The 12,117-nt window shown below is 44.5% G+C and overlaps 1 protein-coding gene across 1 annotated transcript in view; it reads right to left on the reverse strand.

Annotated features, from left to right (window-relative positions):
• Nucleotides 1-323: 323 nt before the first annotated feature.
• The window catches only part of plod1a (procollagen-lysine, 2-oxoglutarate 5-dioxygenase 1a), a 29,566-nt gene continuing 17,772 nt past the window's right edge, over nt 324-12,117 (reverse strand). The window contains exons 16-19 of the mRNA XM_078239747.1: nt 11,516-11,620; nt 11,275-11,421; nt 4,619-4,744; nt 324-2,364 (exon numbers count right to left, since the gene is read on the reverse strand). Coding sequence (XP_078095873.1) covers nt 2,209-2,364; nt 4,619-4,744; nt 11,275-11,421; nt 11,516-11,620 — 534 coding nt within the window. The 3' untranslated portion in view covers nt 324-2,208. The remainder of the gene's footprint in view (nt 2,365-4,618; nt 4,745-11,274; nt 11,422-11,515; nt 11,621-12,117) is intronic.

The raw sequence follows: 12,117 nt of genomic DNA on the forward strand, positions 1-12,117 counted from the left end.
TGAGACTTCTTACTGTGTTTACCCCAGTCCAACGCCGGCATCTCCACATCATGATTTCCAAACACAGCCAGTGATCGCAAGCTGCATCAGTATCTTGAGCAGCACAATGTGGTGTGACAGCTGCTCCCACACATTGATCATATACAGCAGTTTTTCCTGAATCGGGACCGTCCTGTCACTAGTCCACATTACCCAGGACTGCACAATCCATCGGTGACCCTAACACAGGAACTGAAGGGTTACTCTTCACTGTCGATTACTGCAAGCGAATGTAACCAATGATACAACTTGCCCAAACCATTGTATCAGCAAAAAACACAGAAAATGTTTAATCCTTTTATTTTGACACCATATGAATCATAGGATAAGGAACCCCACATGCTCTTTCTCCTTCTCCACCTTCTTTCTCCAATCAAACTTTATTGGATCTCGATAAACTGCTGAGTGTCCATGTGCAAATTTCAGCATGCATACAGTTTATGCTATCTGTCATGGCCACACAGTCCCACCCTCAAATAGAGCTGTTCTTTCAAAAAATGTTGCATATGTTTGTCAGAACTATCCTAGATGTGGACTGGGACACTGCTTTGTGAATGCTCACTAAAACAAGGTAGGAAATGAAATATAACCTTAAAAACATATTAGTGCTGAAAAGTGGCCACAGGAGTTGGGAAGGGAGGGTTTTTAGCACCACTGACCCTCAGAGACTTTAGAGTGTTCCTACAAAATTCCAAGAGGTGCCCTGATCTATCACCATCTGCCCACTGAATCTACTCCTACTCCCCTAAACATATCGGGGCCACGCCGGCATCACCACTCATTAACCGCAGTTCCAGCACTGCTAATACTGTTCACTCAGGCTATAGGTTTATGGCATGAATATTGGAACTGTAATATTGTAAGCACAGCAGCAACACTGTTTATGTTTCTTTGGGACATGGCGAGTCCGACTCCACTTCTGTCACTCTAACACCTTGGCTGAAAAAAAAATTGGCTCTTATGATGAGACAAAACAATAAAAGGGACAGTTGCTGAGTCTCCAATCACCAGAAATGTCACATAAGCTGGAGATCCACTGGCAAAGACAGAGTGAAATGTGTGACAGGATATGTGAAATGCTCAATATATTCTGTGTTAATGCTGAGCAACAGATCACAGGTTTCTTCTACAAGCTGTGAATACCAAAAGCTTCTGCTGAGAGGCCAGCTAGCAGAGGTCATAGAGACAGGAGCAGCCACTTAGCCAACTCTTTGTCTTTTCTCCACATCCCTTCATTCCCCAAGTAACTCTCTTCCTCTTAGACCTGATGCATCAGTGGTTCTGAGGGGCAATGTGTTGCTGCAATTTCATGTTCTTTGAAGAGGCTTTTCCACAATTCCCTGATTACTGGCTTAGTTCAAATTCTAAAATCCCCTACAACCAGTCAAGGTGAGTATGATCTACATCCAGGTTCCCGCTTCATCCCTACAATCTCAATACTGAACCTTGTTTTGCACAGCCATCTTTTCCTCACCCCCTCTCCAAAGGACACTGATATTTCAAGTTCTGCTCCACAGATGAGAGTGTTGGCAAATAATTAAACCATCACAGCCGGACTCATCTTGTCCAAAACCACTGTGCGTTGCATGCACACATCCAGTGGGATTCAAATGACACAGGGCAGAGGGCCAATCACAGTAACCTCTCGGTCACCCTGTCTGCAATAAGTTGGCAGCATGGACTCAGGATTGGGCAGAGCTGGAACCTGATTCACCCCTGGAATCGCTGCATTCAGCCAATTCAAACTAGAAATTGAATTGGGTAACCAGATATGTCCATCATCATAGGTTCTGAATATTATGGAATGGGATTGTCCTGTATTTCTAGAATCTGCAGATTACATGTGGCCTGGTTATTATAGGATGGGGGTACCTTCATTTCTGTAAAATCTATGGGTTACAAATGGTTTGGTTACTGAAGGGCTGGGGAAGTGTATCATCGCTAAAACCTACAGGTTACATATATTTTGGGGTTTGGTTATTCTCGCACTAACTTCACAACTGCAGCCAGTGTAACTATCTCTTTCTACTAAGCACTCAGAGAATTCTATGAACCATAATATACAGAGCAGGAGCATAGGCTGTCCTTGCTGCAATATTCTGAGCAAGGTCAGATCTCGGTATGTCACGAACAGTCAGTAACAGCTTCCAGATACTAAGCACTTTATAATTAAGGGTCAATGAAAGAGACGGCAATGTATCGTGTTCCTTTGGTGGTTGGAAGACCCTCGTGGTAATGCGTTAGTCGCCCCGGGTGCATGATGGCCCAGCCCTTCCGAGGAGCCTGGATGGAGCAGTTATACCTGAGGAACCTGCAGCCACCTCCCTGCAAAAGACAGAATAACTCTCAGTATTACAGCAATGGGCTATTACACCTGAATAAAGGCTAAACACACAATGGCCCAATCATGATGAGACTCGAGAGTCCTTATGTTTAAAAGCACACTGTCGACAGGATACTGAAACATCACTCCTCACTTCTGTATTACACAGTCAGTGGCACAAACACACACACATAGCGGCACAAACACACACACATAGCGGCACAAACACACACACATAGCGGCACAAACACACACACATAGCGGCACAAACACACACACATAGCGGCACAAACACACACACATAGCGGCACAAACACACACACATAGCGGCACAAACACACACACATAGCACCACAATACATTTAATCACAGAATAAAAGGATGGAAAAATAATATTTAACATTCAACATGAACAGAGATCTGACCGTAAAGATGGCTCTGATATTACATCCTCTCCACAATACACACAGGTGGATACACGGTGGTTGGGGTTTAGCAGGGAGTTGGGGAAAAACAGCAAAATGGGGAAATAGGAGCACTGGTCTGAACTGGTCTTGTATACCTTAAAATTGGACACCAGTGAAATGGGGAAATAAGAATTCTGGTCCAAACTTTTTTTTCCTTCTGAGTGGGAGCTGGGCGTTGAGGCTTTGGTGCAAAGGTCGTTTCCAATAACGCTGCCTCTCACCAGAGACACCGCATTGGATCCACATGTAGAATCACTAAAGGTGAATCAGTTGGTGTCAGAGAAAGCAAATGTTCACTTGGTCCCAGGGCTGTCTGATATGCGGCCATTGACTCTGTTTCCCACCCATCTGTGGTGAAGATAAACTGTGGTGGGGTCAGACAGACTCAGAGTGTGAATCCTACTCTGTAACCACCCGTAACACAACAACCCTCAATCCATAAACTCAAACCATTCCCTCCTCTTCATGCCTGAGATATTGGCAACCATTTAAAAAGTTAAATGGTTAAAAATTAAACCATTTAAAGTCATAAACTAACATTCTCCTTGAGAAAACTCCTGATAAATAAACACCAGAAATTATAACATCTGACCTGTTTTAAATTCCTTGTATTTCTAGTTTGGGCACATTGGGCCTTAATTGTAAAGTGAAACTCAGGGGTTTTGCTCTTACCATTTTTTAGATCCTCAGGCTCAACCTTAATTTCCTGGTTTGCTGGGGTAGGGAGGGGTCCTACAACCTGTCCAAAATAACTCCTTCAGTGAGGGTGGTGGGACAAACAGACAGACGGACAAGTCCAGACACAGACTGGCAGACAGAGGTTGACAGACTGGCAGACAGACAGTCCCAGACACACAGGCAGACTGACACAGAGACAGAATGAGGTGTTTTGTGATCTAACCTGTAAAGCACAAATTGGATCCTTAACAATCCAGAATTAAACACCAACAGTAAATATTAGAAAATGAAAATCAGGGATAAAAATATGATTTGCTTTATTCAGCAGGGACCCTGCCATCTCGGGAAGCCTGACTGACTTCAGTCGATCTGGACTCTCCCTGAGAATGGTGAATGAGGAAAGCACGGGAGTGAGTGAAAACTGCAGAGTTGGTTCAAGGAGGTTCTTGTTTGCGGACTAAATCAGAAAACTTTGCAACTGCATCAAATGTCGCAGGCAATTAAGTCACAGACATTGGGATCAGTAACATTGTCTGTGCTAAACACAAGGGGACATCCTGGAATCAGCTTAACTTGACACCAAAAATCAATAACTGGTGTCAAGATTTCGGATTCAGACTGTCCCTGCCAGAGTCAGTGAAAATCTCACAAATCTTTGCGTAAGATGTAAATAAAGTAATATTGTAAATATGAGTATCCAGCAATATCCTCTTATCAACAATGCAGTGAAATATATTGAAATAAATCCCATAGCTGAGTTTTGACACATCCTTACCTTTCCCTCAGTATTAAAGACCACCATTAGTTGAAATATCCGACCTCAGGCTGGACTGACTGTTAATTATTAGAGCGACCATGCACCTGAGTCTGGAACATTCCACAGCTCAAACATACCTTTGGAAACATGCAAGACCAGAATGAAGAGGAAGAATTGATTTACCAAACTCTGAGGACTTTCCAGTGGAGACCACTCGGTGCACGCCAGTGTAACTATCAGAGCCATGCGTTGATTCAGTGTACGCTCCATGGAACAGCCCATGAAACCCGCTCTGTACTCGAGTACAGAGTGAACCAGATAGGCCTGTTCTCCAGCACCAGACATACAACTTACCTGATAGTCAACTCCAACCTTGTTGAGTGCAATGTTTATAGTAAAAGTAGAAGCATCGTGATGTGGCATTAAAGATGGCTGTTCATCAGGTTTATATCTAACTACAAAGGCCAGGTCAAAGAGAGCCTGCAAGAAAGAAAAGGGTTGTGAAGCAATACCATGCAGCATCCATTATAGAGCAGACGTAGAGAGCACTAAAGCCTATCTTACACAGTCCTGTATCCCCAGGCACTGACTCCACCTAGACCTCGAGCTACCTCCAATGTCACATGACACCCTAGGCCTCATACGTTTTCTGCGTACAGCAGCGCCCAGGCCTCTCCTTCATCGCAGGCAAATCCTCCTGCTGTAATCCAGCAAGACGGAATTCGTTTTACCTCATAATCAACTCCTGCCATGTTTAGAGCTACGTTAATTGTGAAGGTTGAGGCATCATGGTGGGGTTCAAGCGAGGGCTGCTCCTCAGGTTTGTACCTCACTACAAAGTTCAGAAACGAGAACGCCTGGGAGGCAGAAGTTTAACATGGAAGAAACAAAACCAGCATTAGTAACCATGGCGTTAATAGTCATCAGTTGTTACAGTTTATAATCATTTTATAACAGGCTCATTTTGATCCCTGTTCCTATTGATTTGTGTCCCTAAACACCAGTTTATTAATTAATGTGTAAATGAAATGGTTTGAAAATTAGTTTTCTCTGTTATTTTTACAGTTTCTTTCTCCCCCACCTCTTGTGTTCAATTTCACAGATACTGCCATCTCCCCTACCGCTTCCAAGGACCGAATGTCACACTCGATCCAGACCTCGAGAACATTATCAAGTTGTTAAATGGTGTGTGCGTGTGATCCCCCTGATCTACCGTGAGAAAAGTTGGGAAAAACATCACAGAGCCATTTAAAAATTTGTCTTTTTTTCCAAAATATCTGAACATTTTTGATTACTACTGGGCTTAGCAAAAGACTATTGGACCATTTGAGATGTTTGGAGTCTAGTAGTCGGCATAATGAAACTTTCAGGAATGTGTCTGACTAGGGTTGGTAACTTTGTTCCTGGAAAGGTGTGGAACACAAGAACAAGAGTTGGCCATTCAACCCATCAAGCCTGTACGACCATTCAAGTAGATCATGCCTAATCATCTATTCAACAGCACTTTCCCAAGCTAGCTCCACATTCCTTGATGTCATTAGTCTCTGGAAACCTATTGATTTCTGTGTTGAACATGTTCAGTACTTGAGCTTCCATAGCCTTGTGGGTTAGGGAATTTTAAAGACACACCACCTTCTGAGTGAAGAAATTCCTCCTCATCTCAGTCTTAAGTGGCCTGCTCTTATTCTGAGATCATGTCTTCCGGTTCAAGACTCTTCCATCCTACCTACTTCCACCCTGTAAGAATTTTGCAAGTTTCAATGAGATCATCTCTCATTCTGCAAAACTCTGAAGAATACAGGCCCAGCTTATTCAATCTCTCTTCTTCAAACAATCCCACTATCCCAGGGATTAGTCTGGTGAACCTCTATTAAGACAGACACAAAGTAATTTGTTAATTTCTCCGCCATTTCCCTGTCCTCCACTATAAATTCTTCTGTCTCCACACATATGTCCTGGATAATCTTTACTTTCTCACAGTCTGCCTTTAAGTTTCTCACTAGCTTGTGTTTACATTCTCTTTTCCCTTTATCAGTTTTTTTGTCATCGTTTGTTAGCCTCCAAATTGCTCCCAACGCTCAGGCCTACTGCTTTTTTTGGCATCTTTGTAAACCACTTCCTTTGTTTAATCTTTTAACTTGTTTTGTTAACCATGGTGGGTTCACCTTGGGTGTTTGTGCCTTAGCAGAATGTATAGCTGCTGTAGACCGTGCAGTGCATGTTCTGTGACAAGTTTTACTTTCAAACCTCGGGTCTTGGACCTCAGACCTCAATGTCCACGTTTGTATCCACACCGCCTGATGTGGAGACTGAAACATTTTCACTCTGAGCTGCTCCATTAGTCACATTTTTAAACAATCGTAGTTAAAGGAAGAGGTTAGGAACTGCTCTAAATAGTTTCATCACATTTCAGTCCATTTTATTCCAATCCGTTCTTTCAGTCACTAACCCCTCAGGAATAATTGACAGGAAGCTAACCTCTGGTCTTTTCAGGAATAAACTCCCTGTACCTCTTTGAAGCCATGTCACCTGCATGTGGTGTTACCTGGCGATCAGCATCATAAAAATCGATTTATCTCCCCTTGGCCCACTTTTGGTTCTTAACCGCATGCTGCTCATTGGAGATTTCACCTGAAAACACACCCAGTTCTCACATGTTGCTGACAAGGCTCAGCTTTACCTCACCACCACCTCTCTCAACTCCTCCAATGTTTCTAATTTTACCTATTGACGTATTGAGCAGAAATTCTCCGCAACTAAATATCGGGCAAACCAAAGTCATCGTCCCACCCCCAGTGACTACTTTGTGAGGCTGAACCAGGCTGCTTGCAACCTTACTGTTCTGTCTGGATTTGAGCCAAATTTTGTGATCACAGATCCACTCCATCACCAAGACTGTCCACCATCAATAACATCGCCCATCTCTGCGGCTGAAATCATCATCCATGCCTTTTTTACCTCTAGACTTGACCTGTCCAGTGTTCTCCTGACCAGCCTCCCATCTTCCATCCTCCATAAACTTGAGCTCATCCAAAAACTCTGCTGCCCATGTCCCACTAGGATCAAATCCCATTCACTCATCACCTCTGTGCTCACTAATATAGATTGACTCCCATTTGAGCAATTTTAAAATTCCCATTCTCATTTTCAGATCCCTCCATTTCCTCATCACTCCTTTTCTAATCTCTTCTGAGATATCTGTGCTCCTCCAATTCTGGCCTCTCGGCTTTCCCCGATTTTAATGGCAGAGCAATCACAGGCTCCGTCTCGACCTATTGATTGACGTCCCTGTAATATTACCAGTCTCTGGATGATATTAAAGTAGACCCACCTTCCCACTATCACTGGGTTTGAGTGGATATTAATATTGATGGTTGTGTTACCCCAGTACTGCAGGAGGGGGCTATACTGGACCTAGTACTGGGGAATGAGCCCAGTCAGGTCATCAAAGTTTCAGTGGGGGGAACATGTAGCAAATAGTGACCACAATTCTGTAAACTTTAGGATAGTAATGGAAAAAGATGAGTGTTGTCCTATGGGTAAGGTGCTGAATTGGGGGAAGGCTAACTACAGCCGGATTAGGCAGGATTTGGTGGCTGTTGATTGGGAGAGGCTGTTTGAGAGTAAATCCACATCTGGCATGTGGGAGTCTTTTAAGGAGCAGTTGATAGGACTGCAGGACAGGCATGTGCCTGTAAAGAGGAAGGATAGGAAAGGTAGGATTCGAGAGCCGTGGATAACCAGTGAAATTGTGGGTCTAATCAAAAAGAAAAAAGAGGCATACATGAGGTCCAGGCAGCTAAAAACAGATGGAGCACTGGAGGAATACAGAGAGAGTAGAAAAGAATTCAAACAGGGAGTTGGAAGGGCAAAAAGGGGTCATGAAATGTCCTTGGCAAACAGGATTAAGGAGAATCCTAAGGCATTTTATACATACGTTAGGAACAAGAGGGTTGTTCGGGAAAGAATCGGACCTCTCAGGGACAAAGGAGGGGAATTATGCTTAGAACCAAAGGAAGTAGGAGAGATCCTAAACGAATACTTTGCATCAGTATTCACAAAGGAGAGGGACATGTTGACTGGTAGTGTCTCAGAGAGATGTGTTGACCTGTTAGAAAAATCTCAATTACAAGGGAGGAAGTGTTAGGTTTTTTAGGAAACATTAAGACAGACAAATCCCCAGGGCCGGATGGCATCTATCCTAGACTCCTCAGGGAGGCAAGAGATGAAATTGCTGGCCTCTAACAGAAATCTTTGTCTCTTCACTGGACACAGGTGAGATCCCAGAGGATTGGAGGATAGCAAGTGTGGTCCCGTTATTTAAGAAGGGTAGCAAGGATAACCCGGGTAATTATAGGCCGGTGAGCTTGATGTCCGTGGTAGGGAAATTGTTGGAGAAGAGTCTTAGAGATAGGATATATGTGCATTTAGAACTGAATAATCTCATTAGCGATAGACAGCATGGTTTTGTACGAGGGAGGTCATGCCTCACAAATTTGGTTGAGTTTTTTGAGATGGTGACAAAAACGATTGACGAGGGAAGGGCCGTGGGTGTCGTCTATATGGATTTTAGTAAAGCGTTTGACAAGGTCCCTCATGGCAGGCTGTTGCAAAAGGTTAAATCTCAGGGGATAAAAGGTGAGCTAGCTAGATGGGTGGAGAAGTGGCTTAGCCATAGAAGACAGAGGGTAGCAGTGGAGAGGTCTTTTTCCGGTTGGAGGTCTGTGACTAGTGGAGTTCTGCAGGGCTCTGTACTGGGACCTCTGCTGTTTGTGATATATATAAATGATTTGGAGGAAGATGTAGCTGGTGTGATCAGTAAGTTTGCGGACGACACAAAGATTGCTGGAGTTGCAGATAGTGATGAACATTGTCAGAGAATATAGCAAGATATAGATAGGCTGGAACATTGGGCGGAGAAATGGCAGATGGAATTTAATCCAGATAAATGCGAAGTGATGCATTTCGGTAGATCTAATGTAAGGGGGAGCTATACAATAAATGGCAGAACCATCAGGAGTATAGACACACAGAGGGACCTGGGTGTACAAGTCTACAGATCCTTAAAGGTGGCAGCACAGGTGGAGAGGGTGGTGAAGAAGGCATATGGCATGCTTGCCTTTATTGGACGGGGCATAGAATATAAAAGTTGGCATATGATGTTGCGGCTGTATAGAACTTTGGTTAGGCCACAATTGGAATACTGCGTCCAGTTCTGGTCGCCACACTACCAGAAGGACGTGGAGGCTTTGGAGAGAGTACAGAAAAGGTTTACCAGGATGTTGCCTGGTATGGAGGGTCTTAGCTATGAGGAGAGATTGGGTAAACTGGGGATGTTCTCCCTGGAAAGATGGAGGATGAGGGGCGTCCTAATAGAGGTGTATAAATTATGAAGGGCATAGATAGGATGAACAGTGGGAAGCTTTTTCCCAGGTCGGAGGTGACGAACACAAGGGGTCACAGGTTCAAGGTGAGGGGGGCAAGGTTCAACACAGATGTCAGGGGGACGTATTTTACACAGAGGGTGGTGGGGGCCTGGAATGCACTCCCAAGCAAGGTGATTGAGGCGGACACGCTGGGATCGTTTAAGACTTATCTAGATAGCCACATGAACAGGAGGTCTATTTGAGGAGGTAACTAAGTGTGTCGATGAAGGTAGAGCAGTTGATGTCATATACATGGATTTTAGTAAGACGTTTGATAAGGCCCCCCATGGTCGGCTCATGAAGAAAGTAAGAAGGTGTGGGATAGAGGGAAATTTGGCCGATTGGATAAGTAACTGGCTATCTCATAGAAGACAGGTGGTGGTGGTAGATGGAAAATTTTCAGACTGGAGACCAGTTACCAGCGGTGTACCACAAGGATCAGTGCTGGGTCCTCTTCTATTTGTGATTTTTATAAATGACTTGGAGGAGGGGGCTGAAGGGTGGATCAGTAAATTTGCAGATGACACCAAGATTGGTGGAGTAGTGGATGAGGTGGAGGGCTGTTGTAGGCTGCAAAGAGACATTGATAGGATGCAGAGCTGGGCCGAAAAATGGCAGATGGAGTTTAACCCTGATAAGTGCGAGGTGATTCATTTTGGTAGGACAAATTTGAATGCGGATTACAGGGTCAAAGGTAGGGTTCTGAGGAATGTGGAGGAACAGAGAGATCTTGGGGTTCATATCCACAGATCTCTGAAGGTTGCCACTCAAGTGGATAGAGCCGTGAAGAAGGCCTATAGTGTGTTAGCGTTTATTAACAGGGGGATTGAGTTTAAGAGCCGTGGGGTTATGTTGCAACTGTACAGGACCTTGGTGAGACCACATTTGGAATATTGTGTGCAGTTCTGGTCACCTCACTAGAAGAAGGATGTGGAAGCACTGGAAAGAGTGCAAAGGAGATTTACCAGGATGCTGCCTGGTTTGGAGGGTAGGTCTTATGAGCAAAGGTTGAGGAAGCTAGGGCTTTTCTCTTTAGAGCGGAGGAGGTTGAGAGGCGACTTAATAGTGGTTTATAAGATGATGAGGGGGATAGATAGAGTGGACGTTCAGAGACTATTTCCTTGGGTGGATGTAGCTGTTACTAGGGGGCATAACTATAAGGTTCATGGTGGAAGATATAGGAGGGATGTACGAGGTAGGTTCTTTACTCAGAGAGTGGTTGGGGTGTGGAATGGACTGCCTGCTGTGATAGTGGAGTCGGACACTTTAGGAACTTTCAAGCGGTTATTGGATAGGCACATGGAGCACACTAGAATGATAGGGAGTGGGATGGCTTGATCTTGGTTTCGGAAAAGGTTCGGCACAACATAGTGGGCCGAAAGGTCTGTACTGTGCTGTACTGTTCTATGTTCTAACAGACTGGGAATAGAGGGATACAAACGGATGGTCTAGTTGGGCACATGAGCGGCGCAGGCTTGGAGGGCCGAAGGGCCTGTTCCTGTGCTGTATTGTTCTTTGTTCTTTGAAACAACTGTCCAATGACAGAGTGGACTGGAGCATACCGAACTGGACAGTAGAACTGACCTTGGTGTAGTAGCCTGGATAGACCTTTTCTGTTACAGGTGCAATGTATTCTTTTAAAAACTTCTGCCATCCTTTCTCAAAATTGATCTGATTCATGTGAATGTCGATGGTTGGTACATTTTCATAGCCGCCCTGAATCCGAATGTCCTGGGGAAGAGATGGAGAAAATGTGTAGAATATTTAGGAGCTGCGTTTGGATTCATGGTAGTAATTACTGACCTTTGACCCCTGATGCTCTCACCCGATTGCCTCCGGTTGACCATTGTCCAAAATGTTCCATCTCCTCAACAATGTCATCACAGGCTCGTTCAGTGAAAATAGGGAACCAGTAAACATCTGGACAAGGCTGTAAAACAACACAACCATGTGATTTGGAATCTACACCAAGCACCCAGTTGTCGCCTATCAATCAACTGGTGAACAGCCATCTCCTGCATTATTGTGTGCTGGATCATGTTGATCAGTATTCATGCAGCTGGATTAGCTCAAATCTGTCATACAATCCATACAGTGCAGAAGGAGGCCATTCGGCCCAATGAGCCTATACCGGCAACAATCCCACCCAGGCCCTATCTCCGTTACCCCACGTATTTACACTGCTACTCCCCCTGACGCTAAGGGGCAATTTAGCATAGCCACTCAACCCAACTTGCACATCTTTGGAATGTGGGAGGAAACGGAGCATCTGGAGGAAACCCACGCAGACACGGGGAGAATGTGCAAAGTCCACACAGACAGTGACCTGATGCCAGAATTGAACCCGAGTCCTTGGTGCTGTGAGGCAGCAGTGCTAACCACATTGCATGCGACCATTTGTAACAACTCGGACAATGTGGATTTTTT

The sequence above is a fragment of the Mustelus asterias genome, chromosome 22 (genome assembly GCF_964213995.1).
Source record: "Mustelus asterias chromosome 22, sMusAst1.hap1.1, whole genome shotgun sequence".
Lineage (NCBI taxonomy): Eukaryota > Metazoa > Chordata > Chondrichthyes > Carcharhiniformes > Triakidae > Mustelus > Mustelus asterias.